Consider the following 21,365-nt stretch of genomic DNA (forward strand, 5'->3'; position numbering starts at 1 on the left):
CACAGAGTTATGAAAGGCTCGACTTTGAGTATGGTTTATGAAATGTTTTATGTATTGATTTGTGAAATACTTTCTCTTTGATAAATCAAGCTGTGAAACGTGATTTTCGATTTGTGAACCAATTTATGATACGAATTCTAGATTTAGTTTTGTGGAAGTAATTGATTTGTGAAACCAATTGTGATATGAACTATTTAAGGGTTAAGTGTCACATAATGACGTGAGTCTCATGAAAGCCACCTTTAGGATTTTGTATCATTAATATGTGTTCCTACACAGAAATGTGAGTATCATGGAGCGACCAGTTAATTGATATGTGTTGATACACGGTAATGTGACTCTCGTGCAAGTCACCTCTAGGGCCTCGTGCTACTCGAAAGCCAAGTGCTACATGATAACGTGAATTGCATAAAAGCCATCTCTAGGGCCTATAAGATGTGATGTGATGACATATAATTTGATGAGATTGGTCATTGGAATAGATCATGTATGATTTGATGAGATTGATCAATAAATTAGACCATTAATTGATGAAAATGGGTATTTCTGTTATGAATATAATTTTGTTAAAGTCTTATTTTACTTATTTTGATATTGTAAATTTGTTATTTACTAATTTTGGGGTTATTGAGTTTTGATATTACTCATTGTTGACATCTGAAATTTTTTATCAACATTTTAATCATCCATTTTGCAAAAAGATAAAAAATGAATGAATGAAAACATTAAAAAAAAAAAAAAATGTAAAGAAAACAAGAAAAAAGAAAACAAAAAGAAAAAGGGGAAAACGCTGACGGGGGCTGGCTCATTTTTCGCGCGCGGATTCTCTCTCTCGCGGACGCTCTCTCTTTTCGCATTCTCTCTCTCGCAAGCTCTCTCTGGCAGGTCTCTCTCTCTGCTCAGAGTTCACCCAAAACCGGAGCAAAAAAAAAAAAAAAACCCGAGGGATCCATCGATCGATTCCGTCATCTCCGGCGAGAGAAGCCTGAGGAAGGAGCTGGCCGCGGCCGTTTCCTTGCGGCGATCGCCGCCCTCGTGATCGCCTCCCTCGCGATCGGCGCCAGATCCGACGCTTCCAACCACCGCTTCTTTGATCTGCCGTTTTGCCCTCCAGCTCTCGTCAGGAATCTCGACCTCCTCCTCTGCATCTCTTCGAGCCCTAGAAGACGGAGCAGCGGCCGGTGGAGGAGTTCGAATCGCGAAGCTAAGCTCCGAGGATAGAGATCCGAAGCTCGATCGACGGCGGTGACGACAGCGGCTTCCGATCATCTTCTTGTTCATCATCTACCGCCGGGGTTTTTCTCTCAGCTTTCTCTCTGGCTCGATCAGGTTTTCTCTCTCTCGCCTTCAACGCTTTCCGTCGCTTGATTGAGGTATTGCTTCTCCGTCACTCGGTAAAGTCATAAGCGCCTCCGTGTTGTGCACATCAAAATTACTACAGATAGACAGCGTATTGTGGGGCTTTTTGTACCAAATTCGGCCATTGAATCTGTCCTTCAAGGTTTGGCGTAGGTTCAGGACATAGATGATTGAGATGGTAGTTCAGCATTTTTATGAGTAAATAGATTAGACAGGCTAGTTGTGTTCTGTTTCTTCATTGAAAATTATAGACATTTTATTTTGAACTTGCTTTAGATTTGCTGGAACATTTGTGTTTGAGATCATTGAAATTGCTGCTGTGACAGAGCTAGGCATGATTAGCACTAGATATAGTAATCAGAATTCTCCTCTTAATGTTTCAGTTTGGTATCCGTGTTATCTATTTTTGAACCTTTCGTCGATAACGAAGATGCCTTCCATTCATTTTGATAAACACAGCTGGCGAAGTGTAGTGCCATTCATTGCAGGGGTGTTGTTCGTCGAACAGAATTGTGTTAGAGGTCAGCTGGTTTAGGCCTAGTATCATTGATTGGGAGTGATTTTTTATCTTGACTGGGGGAGCTAGCATCGGCATGCCCGGGCTGGAATTTTGCTCTGATGGTGCTGTGGAATAGTTTATGCGAACCTTCCGTTGTTTCAAGCACCATTCGGATGTTGCTGCAAAAGCAAGACGAGAAATTGTGCATTTGTTAGATGGCTGTGGAGTTGGAAATTCGCGCGCTTTTCTCTCGCATGATTTGCAATGAGTTGATGATTATTGATGATGAACTTGAAGTTGATTGAACTTGATTTGCCTTGATCTGCAATTTCGTATACCTGATATGTCACTTTTTGTTTTGGCTGAAACAAGGTGCTAGATGAGTTTTTTTGACCTCGAGCCCTTCTAGACATAAAAAATACACTTCAATTTGATATGCCGCACGCCCATAATGGATGTCGTTTGGTCGCTGAAAAACACCTAGTCTCTTGATTCTGCAGTAGTCTTTTTAGATTGATTTGTTGTTCTGACTTACTGCGATTTTCTGTTTTGACTGGAATGAGCTGGTAGATGATGTTATTAGGACTTAATATCTTCTAGAGATTTGTAATAGACTTCTCAAGCTTTCCATAGACATATTATATGTGCGATTTGGCCATCGTTTGTTGTGCTTTTCTTTTTTTTTTAGATCAAGTTTTGAAGTCTGGAATTTGTCTTGACCTGCAGTGCTGTCTTGCCTCTATGAATCCGACTGTCTACCAATTTTGTGTGGTCTTATGCATGATGATTTTGAAGTTGAATCCTCAATGAAAGCTGTCCATAATATCCATATCCATCCCATGCTAAAATTTGAGAATTTTTAAGCATCATTAAATAAGGTCAAGTAACCTTAGAATTCAAGTCGACATGTAGCAATTTAAATTGTTATGCATTTTGCTCCTAATGACAAGTCACATATCAATGTTAATGTTAATGGATTTGTGTGACTTTTGCACATGGATTTAGAGTTAAATGTCTAAATCAAACTTTTTCTTCACATTTAACCCTATGTCATGTTCAAATTTCACGATTTTCATGCATTGATTAACTGACTTAACAAATCAGTTATTATGCATCATTCTCTAATTTGCTTATGATTGATTTGCATGCTTTAGCGATTGTTGCTTTTCGGCCATGAATGACTTTACTTGAACTTGATACATCTTAGGAAACTCCATTCTTGAAAGTTGTTCCTCATGGTGTACTTGATGTTCTGCTCTTTTCTTAGAGCCAATTATCCATGGGTTCTACCCCATTTTATGTTTGATGATTTATGTTGTGATTCTTTGTTATGATTTCATTTTAGGATTTTTTTTAGAATATCTTGCATGCTGAATTGAGATTACTTGTCTCCTTGATTTTGATTCTTACTTATTCTTACTTTATGAACTTTGAACACAAAAGATCTTGTTTTTGATTGTTTGATGTGTTTGTTTGTTTTCTTCCGTTGTATGCACCTAGTTATAGGTTTCTTAGGTTAGGATTAGATTAGACCTCGAAGATAGAGAAAGCGCGAAGATGGTGGAGGTCGATGTCCATTCCGACTATTATTAATTCGTTTTTCCTGACATATGTCTTGGGTTCCTTGTTTTTTATATAAAACCCGACGAGTTGCGGGTTTTCTCTTCTTCTTTTTTTCTCATTTTTCTTAATTGTGTTCTCTCTTTTTTGATATTTTTAGGATTGCATAATAGATTTATTGTTTTTCTGGATTGTTTACTTCATATATTGCAATTTCAATTTCTCTTATTGATTCCTTTTATCGGTTTTTCTTAGAAACATAATAGAATTAAAATGATCCAATCTTGCATGATCACTTAGTTTAGGATTAATGATCTCGAAAATGTAAAAAGAAATGTATGGACATGTTAGGAAAACACAACATATTGTTTAGGTACCGAAAGGGCGCTAATAGCAATATTAGCGTAATCTAAGTCTTCGAACCTAGATATTTGGTTGAGTAGGAATCGAGGGAATACTCCCAACCCTCGATTGGGTTTTTTAGCCGACCCCTGAAACGATGTTAGTGGCGACTCCCGTCTATTTTTAGGTTGTCATAAACAACTAGATCACATTAATAAACTTGCTGTCGCGCAGGGTACAAGCTTGGGAGAGCTCGTGATCTCGTGAGGGAACTCTCGTGATCAAGTATCTCTAAACCCAACATTTCCCCCTTTTTGACTTCGAGGGCGGTGAGATCAGGTCACGACACTCATAATGGGTGCTCAATCTGCTTAGAAAAGATACGTAATACTCACTAAGTTATACCCATCCCCTTCCTTTCCAATCTTTTTAGGTTTGGCGATTAGCACTTAGCAAATACAACTGATGTGGTTGAAGGAATTATATATATATAGTTAAATTGAGTTGGAAGAGGTATTTTTTTTTAATGGATTATAGAAATTTTGATGTCTTTGGTTGCATCCTTGGGAGGAAGGATGGTCTTGTTATCTCCCTTTTTTGCTAAGAACAAAGGTGTGACATGGGTGAGGGCCTCCACCCCTCGTTGACCAAAGTTGCCAAAAAAAAAAAAAAAAAAAAAGTAAAGAAGGAAAAGAAAAGAAAAAAACAAAAATTATTTTAAAAAATCAAAATATTATCTAAAATTGCCCACAACATCACTGGCCATATCAATCAGATGGTTGGCATTCACATTAGTGATTTCCGGTCAAAATTGGTCGGATGGATTCAATTGGCAAAAATGCAAAAAGTTTAGATTTAAATTGGTCCAATTAAAATATTTATGATTGAATTGACACTTATGCAATAAATTTAGGACTTTTTGATACTTTCCCTTTAGACTAGTATGATAGGCGGCTCAATCCTACCCATAACATGATTCATAAGAATTTTGAAATTAAAAGCAAACTAATAGTATTTTGTAGATCCCATATGGTTCTAATACGAGAATAAATCTCTAGGGTATATTGACACGAATTTTCTAAATAATCATTTGAATGTAAATATAGGAATGACGGCCTATTAACACTGAAAATGGTTCGGTGGGCTATGGGTGAAAAATAAGGCCCCATAAGCCCAAGATTTGTAAAGTGAGCTACTAAAGGTCCATTTGGTAACAATTATATTTTGGGGAATAATTTCTTTTCAAAATGTCTTTTTCTATTTCTACTTCTTGGAACATTTCTTAATAAAAGAATGCGTTTGATAACTATACATAATTTATATTCTTAGAATATAAAATAAATAGGAATGTGTTTAGTACGATTCACGAATTTTTTTGTAATGTAGAATTTCTTATAATTTTTTTTCTTATTATTCTTTACTGTCGTTGACCGCTACCGTCACTGATAACTACCAACAACACTGCTTGTCGCCACCAACTGTTACTGTCAACTGTCAATCGGCAATGGCCAAAGGCTGGCACTAACGACGTCAACTGCAGCAAGCGGCGGGTGGCTACGATTGGTGGCCGCCGACGACGGCGACAACAGTTGGTCGACCAACCAACGAGCAGCGGCGACAATCCATTGGCCAATCGGCGAGCAACGGCAATTAGTCAACTAGCCAATAGCTGGCGTCAACGGTCATCAATGGTAGGCAGCAACGAGTTGTAGCAATGACGATCAGTGATGATCGGCCAACAGCAAGCAGCAGAGTGTGCAACCGAACCAAGTCAACCCGGTTCCCATTTTGGCCCATCCAAAAAAATAGGGTTGGGAACCTGTTCCCAAAGTTCAGACCCTGTTTAAACCGGTTTGGGAACCGGTTCCGAGGGAATACCCACCAAGGAACCGGATTGATCGGACCGGTTTGAGAACCAGTTTTTGGGCCCCAAAAGTCCAAAAGACCAAAACCCTAGTCGTTTCTATCTTTACTCACGCTTGTCACTCTCAGCCTCTCACCTCCGCCGATCCATCCAAGCGCTGCGCTGCTTCCGCTCACCCATCGTCGCCTTCCTCCATATCAATGCCCCCATCCTGGTCCCGACCATCCTCGCCACCCCCGGCGCCGTCGGCCTCGGACATGAACATGACGACACTGCTCAAGAAGGCCGGGTGCAAGACATTCGCGAGCCTCCTCATTTCGAGTGGCATGCAAGTAAGGAAGAGGGTGAGTCATGAGTAAGAGATAAGAGTACTGGAATTATGCATCATATTTCGTAAATTTTCTTGTTGTGCAAGTGTTTTTGCTTTAGGGTTCTATGCCAAGTACTGTTTATTGAGGATTTATACTTGCACCTCTCTTTCTATCCTCTAGTTCTTTACATGTCATCGGTCTTCAAGCTAATGCATTTTGGTGTTAGCACTTAAGTTGTGAGATCAAAGGTCTGTACTTGAAGAGGGACATTAATCCCTTGACACAGGTATTGATGCTTCAAGGTCATGCCTTAGGGTGTGTCTTGATCAAGGGGATAAGTACTTGGGAAAAGGAGATTCGTGGGTGCAAGTGTTCATTGCCTATATGTTAAGCTTAGGGAGTTGGAAGGCAATTCAGCTGGTGATGTGTGCTGATTTGTCTTTTTTTCTTTTTCAGGTCACAGAGATGAAGTGAGCTAATTGCAGGTTCATGGGCATTACTGGAAATAGGAAGTGAAACAGTCTTGAGGATAGTACATCCATCATTTGCACACACGATAGTGCTATTTTGACATGCATTAGTTGGCTATCCCCTGCATTACAGTAAGAGAAACGATAGTGATGTAATGTCTTGTGCCTTTATCTTAACAGCAGGTACTGGTCAAAGAGGCATTTCAAGTCCGCAATATTTTCAATTACATAAGTTGATTCAGACCTGATATCGACGTTGTTAGAATACTCATGAAACTCATATGTCTAGTGGGTATAATATTATATCAATATTAAAGATTATAATTTTTTATTCACATGCATTTCATTCACCTTGTCATTTTGACAAAATAATTATGTACAAACTACTCTAGATTCGAAACAATTTGACTAGGTCAAAGGCTTTATCTTATCCCATTTGTGGGGCTTGCAAGTTGCAACATATATTATGGACCTTCAATTGATCGAACCTTTGCTCCCTACCCCCAAAAGACATCTTGAGAGGTGACACCTTAACCTAGCTCTGATACCAATCTGGGGGGTCTCAGCCTCAAAAGACATCTTAAGAGGTGAGGGGAGCCGCAACGGTTATAAAGCAGGTTAGAGGGCTTCTTCCAAGCGATATGGGACAGCTAAGATCCCTTTAGCATGCATCATAGGCCATCTAAAAAAAAGGGCAATGACACAAATAATCCATGAACGTTAGTCTAATGTGCAATGTAATTCCTAAGTTTTAAATTTGTTCATTGTGGGACTTGAACTATTATAAATGTTTAATGAAGTTCTTCCATTTGCTCAAATGATAAATCAAATGTTATTTGATAACATAAATCATTACAAGCTAACTTGGATCTTTAAAAAGGATGAGTCAACTTGTCTATCTTTTCATCCATCTAATTTTGAAAATGAAACGAAAAATTAAGGCATTAACATATCCATCATTATTTAATGACATGGATTATTATATTGTGATTTGAGATGAATGTCTTACTTCGATTATTCGTGTGTAATTTTTTTTTTCTGTCCACTATTCAAACTTAATGATTGAAGGCAAATTAGCAAATACCATTAATTCGAACTAACGGAAGGATGATATTGAATATTTTTATATAGTTTAAGAAATAGATTGAACATTTACTAATAGTTCAAGTACCACATTAAACATATTAAAGGTTCAAGGATAATATTACATATTGAAGTTAAGTTCGTGGATCATTTGTATCATTTTCCCTCAAAAAACAATAATTAGACAATCTCATCTCGCAAGACTTTGAAGAGTACTTACAGGTGAGAATCAACTTTGTTAAAAGAATCACATATCATTAAAAGTCTTGCAAATGACATTTGTATATTAGCTAACGTAACTCTATTTATTCAAGGGAAAGAATGGAAAACTGTATCATGAATTTTTTTTCGAGTGTCAAACATACGGAATGCCAAAACTTGGCACAAATGAACACTTATGTGCCAAAAGTTAGGAAAATAACACTTAAGTGCCAAAATCGGAGCAAAATAGGTTACTTAAGTGCTAATTTGGCCAAAATGCTAACGTGACAATTTTCCGGCAAAGTAAATACAAAACGGCGTTATTTTGTACGCTGACGTGGCTAGATAATGCAAAAACGACGTTGTTCCTGGTGTTGAAGTGGTAAAAAATTAATATAAAAAATAATTAAATTTAATTAGAACTAAATTTATTTAAAATATTTAAAAATATAAATACAAATATTAAATTTAAAAAAAAAAAAAAAAAGGAGTGGGGGAGGGAGGCGGCGAAGGTCGACCCTTCGCCACTACCATTGGGAAGGGCCGACGACAAAGGGGGAGGGTCAGTCAAGGGTCGGAGTCACCGAGCCACGGCCAAGGGCTAGCGATGAGGGCCCGCGAGCCCTCGCCCCAATCGGGGGCGAGGGTTGACGGCTCTCGCTCGGTCTAGCCAAGGGCCACCACCCACTAGGGGCTGAGCAAGGGCCGTCGACCCTCGCCCCAGATCAAGGCGAGGGCTCACGGGCCCTCGGCGGCGGGGAGACAACAGCGTCGAGGGGTCGCCCTCAACCGCCTTTTGTCCCTTTTTTTAAAATATATTTTTTAAAATCTTCATTTAAAAAAATATTTTTAAATATTTTAAATAAATTTATTGTAAATTTAATTTAATTATTTTTTATATTAATTTTTTACCACGTCAACACCAAAACAACGTCATTTTTGCTTCAATTTTGGCACTTAAATGATTCATTTTGCTCCGATTTTGGCACTTACTTTCCTAACTTTTGACACTTAAGTATTACTTTCCTAACTTTTGACACTTAAATGTCTCTCCATGCCAAATTTTGACACTCGGGGTGTAATTTTGCTATTTTTTTTCCCTCGAACCATAAGTATTCTGCACTTAGGCGCTTGAGTTTCTTTTACCACTTTTCTAGTCTTATAAATTCATTATATATATGGAGTTTGGGCTAATGAGAATACGTCACTCTTCTCTCAGCGAAAGTTCAACAGAGGTTGCCAACCTAATCGGAGAACATCATTCGTTACCAAACGAATCAGCAGCATCTGCATCTCTTTCTTTCGGTGCACTTCAATCAAAACAGAGAACAACTCTGTGACTATCATCATGGTCTTGACCATGTCTACACGCATTGATAATGCATGCAATAATTGGTGTCCAGAAGTTTAATTCTCACGTGCCAAACAAGTGGTGTCTTTTCTCCGATTAGGTTTTGGTCCTGCCTGAAAAGTTATGGGAGAACATCCACGTCTGATGGACTTCTCCTCAATCCAGCTTTGTTGAATTTTCAAAGACATGAGCAATCTCTCTATAGATCTAATTCCACTGGTCGATGCTTCAATTTGGGAAAAATTATCAAAAAATTCTGAATCTATTGTATTTGTACAAAATCAATTTTAAACTTTTTAATTTAACTAGTTAAGTTCTAAATATTTTGACAAATTATCGATATAGTTCATTCGGTCAATTTTAGTCGGAAATCGCAAGTGTTGAGCCAGATATCCTATTTGGCATCACTGACGCTAATTGTGGACATTTTTGCAATTAAAGAAAATTGATATTTTATTGATGTTTTTCTTTCTTTTTTCGTTTTTGTATTTTCTTTATCACATCCAAAGAGGCTCACAACCCTCCCCTCCCTTGAGCAAGACAACCCTTGCCCAGATTTAACAAGGGCCAGCCCAACATGTGGCTGGCAAGGGCAGCCCTCACCAAATTGGAGGAGAGCGACCCTCACCACGCATCATTTGAAACCGGCCACTAATGAAAAGGAAAGAAGAAACACAAAAAGGAAGCAAAAATTCAGAAAATTTTTAAAATATTATTCATCTCATCGCGAGCCACGCCACATAAGATAGTTAGCATTGAGTGGACTACCGCATCAACGTTTTCCAATCAAAATTGACTGGGAGGACTATACTGGCAAATCGTCAAAAGATTTAGGACTGAATTGGCATAACAAATACAATAGGTTTATGATTATTTTTTTTTTAATTGTTACCTCCAATTTGGCCAAACTATGATGGGAGCCCTTTGATACTCGACCCCATATGTATCCATAGAGAGGAAACAAAAGAGATCAAATACATTATAAAGGTAGAGTCGGAAAGAATAGCCGAACGGGTATTCGGCAATGTTGGCCATATTAAATGCTTCCCCAACTCGAAGTGTGTATTTCATCGACTTGTATATGGAATCCGATTGTTGATTATGTTGCAGCTAATATCTTTTTTAGGAGTAAAAGCACAAATCATTTAGAGATTTATTCATGTTGTAAATCAAACTTGCGATCTCGTGAAAAACAAATAACCCTTTAGCCATTGGAATAATCACCTTTGATTGTCAAACTCGTCATACTTTAAACACTTGCAAAATGGCAATTTTTTCCCATAATTCATGGATCTTTACTATGAAACTATTTACTTAAACTTTCGATATGTTGCTTGGGAAAAAAGATCAAATAGATTTGATATTATATAATGGACAAAACTAGTTAGAATTATGATTAATACCTTGAAAAACCCTAAACTAGTACACATGTGACAAATTTACCCAAAACCATTTTTTTGATCATGAAAAACCTCAAAACCGGTACACCCGTAACAAATTTACCTCAACTGACCATAAAAAAACCTTAAACCGGTACATTTATCACAAATTTATTCCAAACTAATTTATTCGACCGCAAAAAATCTCAAACTGATAAATTGACCCTCCGTTAAATTGAATTAATACCACAAAAAATCACAAAAATTGTAAACTGTGACAAACGAAGCATAAAATCTTAAATTGATATACCAATCAACCGTCACGTATCATTTAACTTAATAATTTGAAAATAAAATTTAACGAAAACTAACATAGAGTAAATTTGTCACAAGTATACCAGTTTTGGATAAATTTGTCAAAAGTATATCAGTTAGGAGTTTTTTATGGTCGAAAAAATAATTTTAGGTAAATTTGTCACAGGTGTACCAACTTGAGATTTTTCAAGGTATTAACCCTTAGAATTAAGGATGTGCGTTTGAATTTGCATTTCTCAATAAGAATAGGATCCAATGTTGATCCTATCGATTTTCTAGAAAATGTGATTAGCTTGGTTTGGTGGAATGATTCCGGACATTAAGATCAATCGGTCAAAGATGTCGAACATGTCCTCTTTCTTTTCTGCCGTGTCTTTCACATGCACATGCCCCAAGTACGAACATCCCAAGTACAAAAGGCTCCGCGACAGACGGGGTCGAGTACTTGAAATTATTCTCCCGACAATCCATTGAACCAATTCCTCACGTTAGGTTTTATGAGCGAAGGTGCAAAGCAAGACTTTTTGTCCTCGCGTAGTCTTCACACATTTATAGTGCCTTCCATTATTCTGGTGCTTTTCACCTGTTTTTCAAGTTTGAAGGTCCTAGGGTTTGCACATATAAAACTTCCCTTTCATGTGATGTTGCAATAAACTCAGATTTTCCAGTAATTGCAATGCGCACTATATATATTGAAACGATCGTTACAAAAGTGTTATTGATCATCTAACTCTTCTGTAACGATTGTTTCAACATATAGTATAATTGAATCTCGAGAATTAGGATTCCATGCAATTTCGTGGAACCAACAATGTCAGGGAAAGGTACAGAACATTAATGTGATGGACTGCAAATGAGGATTCAGACGGAAGAATCATATTCAAAAGTTGAGAAAAACCTGTCACATCAATGCTCCTAACGTTAATTATACGTAGTTGATTACAGATGAGGGGACTAGAAGCATAGCAAGTACACTTATTTTCAACTCCCCTTTTGACATTGATAGGAAAAGTTGAGCTGGCATTGGTTGTTGACATGCAATATCTAATTGAATAATCTTCAAATAGAAAATCATACGCTTACGCCGCTGTAGCTCTTGTTTGCAAACCGAAGGAAGTTTCGCTTTGAGCCATTCAATAATGAGGGGGTTGATGTTGACACCTACGCAAACCCCTCTCACTTATGAATTAATAAGAAAATTTATCGGAATGACTTTCTAGATTGTCATCAAAAATTGTACAAGGACTAATGACATAGAGAAAAATATAGGGATTGGATTGAAAGTGAAGTTACCACAAAGTACGACCAAAGTATTCAATTACCAATTGGCAACCACTTTTATTGGGCTCTTAAAAAGTTCAACTCAAAAACTTAAACTTATAATGAAAAAAGATCATATGTATATTAAAACAAACAAGGTCGTAAGCAAGTGATGTGGAACGTCCTAATACTTGCTCTCACATGCAAGCTAAATTAAGCTTTTTGATTAAATTTTATAATATTTCCTAGTTTATTTCACATGTACGGCCTGTGGTTCATCATATTTGATTTGTTCCACCGTTGCTAATCATCAGGATCTATATGCTATGATATCATATTAAGTCCAATTCAAAACTTTCTAATTGTCTGCAATATCCACCCTACAATCCATAGATGCAATTCCTCATAAAGGACTTGGATTTTTTTTTCGTCGCAAAGGGAAACTCCAAATATATCACAAATCCATGACTTATCTAGTAAATTTATGAATGATCTATCACCTGGGAATCAAGCAATACAAGAGAAAATATGACAATACCCGTAGTAATTACCTCGATGCGACACATATGGGAATTTTCATATAAATAATTGCGACCCTAATAGTGAAATTGGATAGGCTCAAAAGACGAAGCATGTGGAAGGATAGGTGCTATTAAACTAGACGCTTCAAATAAATATAGAAGTGCAATCATATGTCGTGTCACATGCTCACCTAAATGTCGCTTTATTAGGTTAAACACAGATCAATTGAGTGGCTGCTTGTGTAGCCATCTATCTTAGTGTCCCCCTTTATCATGAACCCCAAGCAAGTGTCTCTTGTCTCATCTAATTGACCAAAGTCTCTCTCCGAACCTCATCTCTTCATGGGATTCTCCATTGATTAAATTCAAAGAATACTTGATTGGAATCTCATTGGGCAACATGTTTTCTTTTTTAAAAATTTTCAGATATGGACACTCTAGACTGCAACCTAGGCATAGGATAACCCAATTATTTAGACATGTAATTAAATGATTTGTTGAGAGAAAGTGTCACTTCACATGACTTAAAGCTAACTCCACCCAACCCCCCACGCCTTTTTTTATTTATTTTAATTTATGTTATATTATTCTAATAAAAGTAGGTTATTGTCACTTGAAAACACTTATGATTGGAATGGGCGCATTGCTTGTCACACCCACATCCACATTTGTTTCGGATTGCTCGAAAACCAACTTTTTAAATCTCGAAAAATCAAAAAGTCATCACTTGACGATGAAAGTCGATTTGAAAGATAATGGAGTCCTCGAATGATACGGTGTCCCGAGAACAATCAATTGCGAAAATGTTGCCATTTTTTAATGTTGGATTTGCTCGAATTCCCTTGATTGGAACAACATGGTGGGGGCACGTTTAGGATTCGGGCGATCTTATATACAATAATGTCGGCCTCCCTTCAATCAATGACCTAAGAAAAGAACGATTAAATAGCCAAAAAAAAAAAAATATTATGAAGAAGCGAATGAGGAAAAGAAAACCAATCTTCCTGAAGACAGTTGTTCATGAGTTAACAACAATTACCGGATGATCTCTGATTGGATTTTTTCCTAAGGATTCTAGCAGCTAAAAGCGCTTTTGGCTGGTGCATGGTGGGGTTGATTCTACGAAGCGAGCATAGGTATTCGTCTCGATGCGATGAACATTTATTATTTGATATAGACTACGTTTCAGATTAATGTCCAACAGATTGAGTGAGAAATTGATATACAAACATGTGCATTTGTAGCATGTGGCAATTGTAAGCTTCAACGTAAAATTAGATGGTGATATTGATGAGTTCATAAGTATAAAATGGACTTTCATAATATATTATCTGTTGAATTAAAAAGAAAAGAAAATCCACTTTAGTGAAAGAAAATATGAGATCCTATATGCATTTCAGCCGGGCTTTTCCAATCTATAAGTTATGGTTAATCTAAAATGAGCAACACGTTAATTTCCTAATATTGTCGATTATTTTTTTTGGCTTGTTGTTGCATGAAACTAAAATGAAAACACATAAGAAATACAAAGATATTTACCGATTCCAATTTGTCGGTCATATTTCTACAGGAAGAGACTGCTCAAAAGTTCTTCACAAAAAATTCCAAACAACAATGTGCACCAAGGTCGACCACAAAACACGACACAATTATATGCACGGAAACGCTGCTCGATTTATTTGGATCCTCCTTGCCGTACATGGAGACTTTGGTCCAAGCCCTACACATCAAAGATGTCCTTAGCCACATCAAACCTACAATACACATTAATTTCCTTACCGATATGATATGATGGGAGTTGCACTGATCCGTCTACATCACAGTACTTCAATTATACATAAGGTTGAGTTGTGCCTCCCAACCTCAAACAAATTCATTAAATTGAGTGCGATATCGGAACGAGGTACATTTTCAACTATGTCAATCAATCAAGCAAGCTATTGAATGACATAGGGTGGCATCCAAGGAACAAGGCGCTAAGGTACAAGAGTACTTTAGGTGGGTCTCTGCATTATGTTTTCACCCCTCGTTCTGTCTTCTCGCCTGCGGGAAACGATGAACAAAACCCACGTACACAGTGCCGCGACTTCCCCTGCCCTGTTTAGCTGAACTTTCTGGATACCAATAATGCTGGAGAGAGTACAATGACAAGATTGATCAGGAGAAAACAGTTCGTAGAGGAGTCCAAGCATTTCTTTTCTTGCCTATGTTCACCTTGTTGGGCAACCTTTTATGCAAGAGTCGAAAGAACAGTTTATTTGCTATAAATGTTGCCAATGCTCCTCCCTAATTATACTCAGCATCTTCTAGTTTTTGTTATACATGTACATGTTTCTATAACATGTTGGAACTTCACGGTGTACAATACTGCCATTCCTTTTCTTTTCTTTTTTAACTCCGATGTGTGAAGCGTGAAATGCGTTGCATTCTTAAAGGTGCAAAATATTCATCGATCGCAAATTGAGGATGATTTTTGTAACGAGCCACAACTTTTAGGTTCGCATCAGGCGAATTGAAGAAAGACACTGTACGAGATTGGATTGCATTGCTGGTCCCGAAGCATATTAGCTCGTTGAGCTTTGAAGAGTCCAAACAAACGCTCGTCGCATTCGTCCAATTATGCCACCAACTTCAAAAGCTCTTCCCTTTTTCCGAGCAAAAGAGATCAGTAAAGCATGGTGGTGGGTACCAGCGGACCATTCAACCGTCGCTCCTGGCTTCCAATGTTCCCCGGAGTGAGGAAAACATGAAGATTTATCAAATATTCTTTGAAAAAAAGGCATCGGATTCTCATAAAAGCAAAAGGATTGTTAGGTTTAATGAGCCAGAAATAAAGTGTGATTTGCAAGCCTAATTTCAATCAGCATAACGAATCAGCAGGTAAGGCACTTCCCATGGCCCACGTTTAGAAGTCCAAAGCATGGTCCCCGCGAAAGGGTCTATTTCATTTTGAACCACTAAGAATGTAAATGTTAGATAATATGAACTAATATGAACTCGTTAGATAAATCATTGTTCTTGAAAGTTCTGAGAATTGGCCTAACAATATATGCATATACAACACGTAAAGTGACAATTCTCATCATGTATAAGAAAGACCCCACATGTGAAATGCGGGAGGTAGACTTAACCACGTTAGGCAGACGAGACTAGATAACAAGAGTGATGGACCAAATTAAGTACCAGAGGGGTTGTTAGAAATTGAATTGTATTGTGACGTGTGCATTCACATGATTAAAAAAAAAAATTCCCAGTCCTCTCCTCCCAAGATAATTAAGGTATTAAGAAAAGCACGTAGATCTACTACACCATTCAATAATCCTAATTTCGAAGGCCGGTCTACGAAAATGAGGGTTTAATTGAAGATTAAGATTCATCGAGACATCAAGAGTAGCATGTACGGATTAGAGAATCTTCTCTTGCTATACTCACACGTTGCTATACTCACACGTCTTGATATTACCTTCATGTATCGTATCACTCACGTGCAAATTTAAATAAAATAAAAATACACAAAAAAGAAGAAAAAAATCAAAACTTTAATCCTATTCGAACATGTCCACATCTCTCTCTCTCTCTCTCTCTCTCTCTCTCTCTCTCTCATATCGACCATGCCATGATTGTCGCCTCCTCAATCCCGTAGCCACCGTCCGCCGCTGTCTTTGGTCCTTGATTGGGCATCATTTAACACCGGAATTTGCTGCATCTCCACCCCCACCCCCCCTTCTCCCCGTTTCCATTCACACAACCCCATTCTCAGATGCAGTAGCTCTAAGGTATATATCATCGGCTACCGTAAACACGCAGAAACAGAGAGACCGGAGAACGGCGATGACAAGTGGTGGCGGTGATGGAGGAGAAGCTATGAAGACAACGCCGCAGCTACAACGTCCTATCACAGCAGAGATGAAGCTGCCGGCGGATCCATGGGCTGAGAGGCCGTGGCATGTAAACTAAGCGAGCAAGATAGGTGGTGGGAGGGAAATTATAGGGTTGCTTTATTAGGGATGCGTAGCACTTAGTTAGGTGTGGAAATTACAAGATAAAATATCGCACATCAAAGGTCTAGTAGGAGGAACTATATTAGACCCTAACCTTATTATCAATAAATAACCGTTTATTCCAGAAGTTTCAGCTTATCGGATCACATCGTTACTTGTGTATTTTATCATCACGACCTTAGCTAGCATCTTGAAGATCATCGGATGCTTATTGCATCTAAAAACCGCAATGGATTGCGCATTTGGCACGACCAAGTCAGCAGTCTAGTCTACCAAATTATAGATGTCTACGGATAAGAAACCTCCAGCTGGTTATGGAAGTAATGATGATGGTTGATTTAATTAAGAGGAATCAAACTGTCGAGAAAGGACATAAGCTTTTTCTATCCAAACGTTGGGTTTGAAAATTGGTGGGAGGGCTTTCGACAAAACGCATAGTCCCTCCAGAAACTGACGGAGGTAGACATGGTGGGTCATGGCTTGGAGCTGGGATTAAGACTCACAAAAGAAGAAATGTTTTGAGCACATGCCCACTGTTTTCTCTTAAGGGTTTTGTCGCACGTAAAGAATTTGAATAAAAGATATTGTGATTCTTTAAATGTATAGCTAAGCTAAGCTAGCTCTCGGAAAAACGGTAGGTTATATGTTCTACGAAAAGGTTTCTCATTAAAAAAAAGGTATGTAGGCATTTCAAGAAAGTGATCATTTATTACATGGACGGTTGTATGCAATGTTAGGTGCTTAAGAAATCTTACTATGTCATGACATGTATTAGATAAAAAAAATTTAAAAAAATGTTTTATTTTTCTTACACCAAGAAAGTTATTTTCTTGCTGGGGGCGAATTTGACTAACAACAGTTTGAATAATGAATCATGTGATCTTTGGTTAAGTGGAAGTTTCGCAAAATTTAAACAAACTCCCACTCAAACCCACATCATTTAGAAGATTCTGGCGGATGTCTCTTTGTTTTTTTACAAAGAAACCACCCCCCCAGCATTGAAACTGAGGGTCCATTACATGTTTCAACGTCAATCACGCAAAGCGTACGTTAATCATTCACCATTTGGAAGCACCTGACGAGGGGATTGGCTCGCATTCATGTAATGTGTGACCCCCCTTTCAGACAAAAGCTTTAAGCAAGCAGATTGGCCGAAGCTTTTCCGATGTTGACTTTTGTCATAAAGGAGGGCCATCATATCAGATGCTTGATCGGTGCGCGAGAGAGAGAGAGAGAGAGAGATAGAGAGAAAAACGGAGAGAGATTGTGGGTCCTTTTCTTTGTATGGAACAGGAGGATCTGAAGCTAGATTTGCAAGGTAAGGGTGATAATGACGGGTGGGTTACAGACAAGTTCGGGCCCTGAGCAAAGCTCTAGTTTAAGGTGCGGACACAGATTGAGAGCGATCTTGAAGTGCTTGTATGCATGGATGTTTTTGACTTTTTGGAAAGAGAGTGGTGGTAGTTGGTGGTGTCGGCTCCTGGGATTAAGCACGGACGCGGAGAGAAAATATCTGTAGCAGTTGCAATAGCACATCAAAGTTGGGAGAAAGAAAACTAGGTATGCACTCACTTTGTGAAAAAAAAAAAATGGGCCACGGAGTGCAATCCAAACGACACATATATGGTGAGATTTTGTCATCTTTCGAGCTCAATTTTGAATCCCATCACTTTTTAATATTCGATTTGAATTAATCCAAAACTTTTCTCTACCTTTGCATATTTAACGTCTTGCATTCTCCACTTCTAAAACTACAACCGCGCTTGTGATCCTACTTTGTATAATGCAAATAACTGAAATACACTCCTTTAAAAAGAATTCCAGAAAACTTTAATTTCAAATAGTGGGCAAACTCGACAGTCGACACCCTAACCCTAACTAAATTTGCCCACCACCCTCCATCACGGCCAACCACCACTATCCCGCCTATAAATCGTCGACACCGAGACTATCACCATCGGCGTCGGCACCTTCTGCCTAAGTCCCCCGCCTCTCTCTCTTTCTAAAGTGATGCATGACCTTGACCAACAGTACCCTTTTAGTTCCCATCTTGTTCAAAGTTTCGTCTAGATAAGCTAGTCATCTAGATGATTTGAAACCCCTAGTTGGAATCATAATCTGTCTTTTTAAATTCAAGTATAATCGTTCCGACCAGACTTTGCTAAAGCCATAAGAATAAACCATTTCTTATTCCGTCTTAAAGAAAAGAAAGACTCTATTCCCTTTCCATACCGGTTTTTTTCTCAACCAACAACACGAATTGTCAACCCTTGTGAATCTCTCTTTCTAGCCAGCAATCTGAGTGCAAGAAGCGTATCGATTAGTTCATGAAGGCAGACACACAGAGAGATAATGAAATAATTGTCGTCCATTCTTGAGAAATGGATGATGAGTTGGTCCACTAATTCAGTGGTCCGTTTGAATCTTTTTACGCTAACCATATAGATCATTACACTACATATAATATTTATACTTTGATAAAGAAAGGTTTGAAGAAGGAAAGGCGGCCAATTAGCCGGAAAGGCTTGCAATATAAGGTGCAATCGAGGCACTTGCCTAGCTTTTACCTAAAGAAAGAGACAACTTAATACGCAGTGAATAGACAAAACATGAAAATGAAATTGATAAGTCGGCTCCGTGTGGACAGCTCAAATTATGATATTTCATCACAATAATAATAACAGAGACCGCTATTGACGATATTAAATAGAGTGATGCCACAAGATTTAAATTGAGCAACTAACCTACACTAGTGAATCTTATTTATGCATATGCCAGTCATAACATAGAATTGACATTTTAATAACATAAAAATGACACGATTATTTGAAAGTCAGAGTCCGTAATTTAAAGATAAAAAAACAAATACATGAATTGGGTTTTGTAAAGATGAGATTTTTGTGATTGTATAAGTTAATTTCGTAGGTAGTTGAACAAGCTAATGATCTTGATAAGTCCCTTGTTTTGGGCTATCCTGTCTCCTTTCAACTTCCGTGGCCATCTCTCTCTCTCTCTCTTCTCTCCTCTGAACCTGCTTAGTCAATGTCTTGTCTCGCCCGATGTTTGTATAAATAAGCTTCACATGCAACGACTCTCTCTGAAAGCCCTTCTCGCCTCCCTTCAGTTTTCACACTTCAGCTTCTCTCTCTCTCTCTCTTTCTCTCTCTCTCTCTCGCCATGGCCGAACTGGACCAACTCAAAGCCAAAGAAAATCACTACCCCGCGCGGTTCAAGCTCTTCGGCTTCGACTTCGCCGAAGACGAAGAAGAACCCGAACCAGCTGAGCTAGACCCCACGTCCAACAAGACCAGCCCCTCGCCGTCCGACGAGTCCGCCGGCGTGTCCTCCTCCTCCGTCGACCGGAAGTTCGAGTGCCAGTACTGCTGCCGGGAATTCGCCAACTCCCAGGCCCTGGGCGGCCACCAGAACGCCCACAAGAAGGAGCGGCAGCAGCTCAAGCGCGCCCAGCTGCAGGCCGCCCGCCACGCCACCGTCTACGCCCACAACCCCATCGTCTCCGCCTTCGCCCCGCCCCCGCACCTCCTCTCCGTCGCCGGCGGCGCCGTGCCCCCGCCGTGGGTCTACGTGTCGAGGGCCGCCGCGCCGATCCACATCGCGCACGGCTGCGTCTTCGCCGGCCCCGGCGTGAGGGCGCCGCCGGGGGCGGCGGCGGCGGCGAGCCCCCTCGGGGGCCCCGCGGCGCAGCCCGGCTTGCCGGGCCGGGTGGTGTTTGATGGGCCTCCGCCGAGTAGGTTCTCGAGAGGGGACGGTGGGCCCAGCTTCGACGAAGGGTGGGGCCTGGACTTGCACCTGAGCCTCGCGCCAGCCGCGCCTTAGAAGATCGGCGGCTTAAAGTTTTAAAGCGACTGGCTGGCTGGCTCAGAGGGGAGAGCGTTCGGTCACCGGCTCGGCGATGCTCACGGTCACGCGGCCGGTTCGGTTGGATCCGGCTTGATCTTGGACGCTCGGCCCGGTTCGGAGGGTCACGGACGAATTGTACCATTTTGATCTGTTGTTGCTCATGGATCCCCTCTGTACACACCCCTCTGAAGCAAAATTCTCTTCGTAAGAGCAGTGATTCTCTTGAAAAGACATGTTGAACGTTTAGCCATATTGGTTAATTTTGCCGACGTTACATGAATTTCCGAGTAGGGATTGACAATGCATAACTAGAAGCGAGTTATTGTATGATCGAAATTTTATACATGTCCTCCATCTGCAGTATAAGCTTAGGGCTTTTCTTGCACTACGCGAATGGAACACATAGAACAAGATATCCACGCGTGGTATGCACTTATCAAGTGTCAAGGCCCACCGTGACAATATATCCCTAGAACTGCTTTAACTCTTAATAATATATCTTCCGACTCCTGACAGTATATCCGTAGAAAACCGTTCTAACTCCCACCGTTCCCAACAATCTTAAGTAATTTCATTTATTTAACACCGGCCATAATTTTATATTCAGTTTTCTGGAGAACGTGTTTTGTTCATAAAAATAATTTCCAGACCTTAATAAAACCTTAAGAAACTTACTTGGTTGTTTTCCTTTTGAAGGTGAAACTTCAAATTTATTTAATTTTTTTACAATTTTTGTAGTGATAAAAGTGAAAACACGTGTCCTTGTTTTCCATCTAGAAACGGCTTTTAGATTGTGACCATCAAATTTCCACTCTATAGACTCGTTTTCATATATTTAAATAGGCTTTTAGGGGGTCGCTAGCGCCAGTTGCCCCTCCCCATCCTATTACAAAAACCGAAGAAAGAAAAAAGGCCTTTGAGTGATCTTTCTGCAACCGTAAGGTGGTCGTCTGCGTTAAAAAGACTCTGTGAACTAAAATAATTTATT

The 21,365-nt window shown here is 39.3% G+C and overlaps 1 protein-coding gene and 1 long non-coding RNA gene across 2 annotated transcripts; both read left to right on the forward strand.

Moving 5' to 3' along the window:
• The first annotated feature begins 860 nt into the window (after positions 1 to 860).
• Positions 861 to 6,653, forward strand: LOC120290943. Its single transcript, XR_005548750.1, has 2 exons — positions 861 to 5,968; positions 6,392 to 6,653. It is a non-coding gene; the product is annotated as an uncharacterized LOC120290943 (long non-coding RNA).
• A 12,882-nt stretch (positions 6,654 to 19,535) lies between these two features.
• LOC104435561 (zinc finger protein GIS3) lies at positions 19,536 to 20,704 on the forward strand. The gene has a single exon (XM_010048286.3). The coding sequence runs from the start codon at positions 19,694 to 19,696 to the stop codon at positions 20,351 to 20,353; it is 660 nt and encodes a 219-aa protein (XP_010046588.2). The 5' UTR covers positions 19,536 to 19,693; the 3' UTR covers positions 20,354 to 20,704.
• Positions 20,705 to 21,365: the final 661 nt, after the last annotated feature.

This window comes from Eucalyptus grandis, chromosome 2 (assembly GCF_016545825.1).
Source record: "Eucalyptus grandis isolate ANBG69807.140 chromosome 2, ASM1654582v1, whole genome shotgun sequence".
Lineage (NCBI taxonomy): Eukaryota > Viridiplantae > Streptophyta > Magnoliopsida > Myrtales > Myrtaceae > Eucalyptus > Eucalyptus grandis.

What these genes read in the sequence shown, in the direction of transcription:
- LOC104435561 (XM_010048286.3), top strand. Translation starts at nt 19,694, where the DNA reads ATGGCCGAACTGGACCAACTCAAAGCCAAAGAAAATCACTACCCCGCG.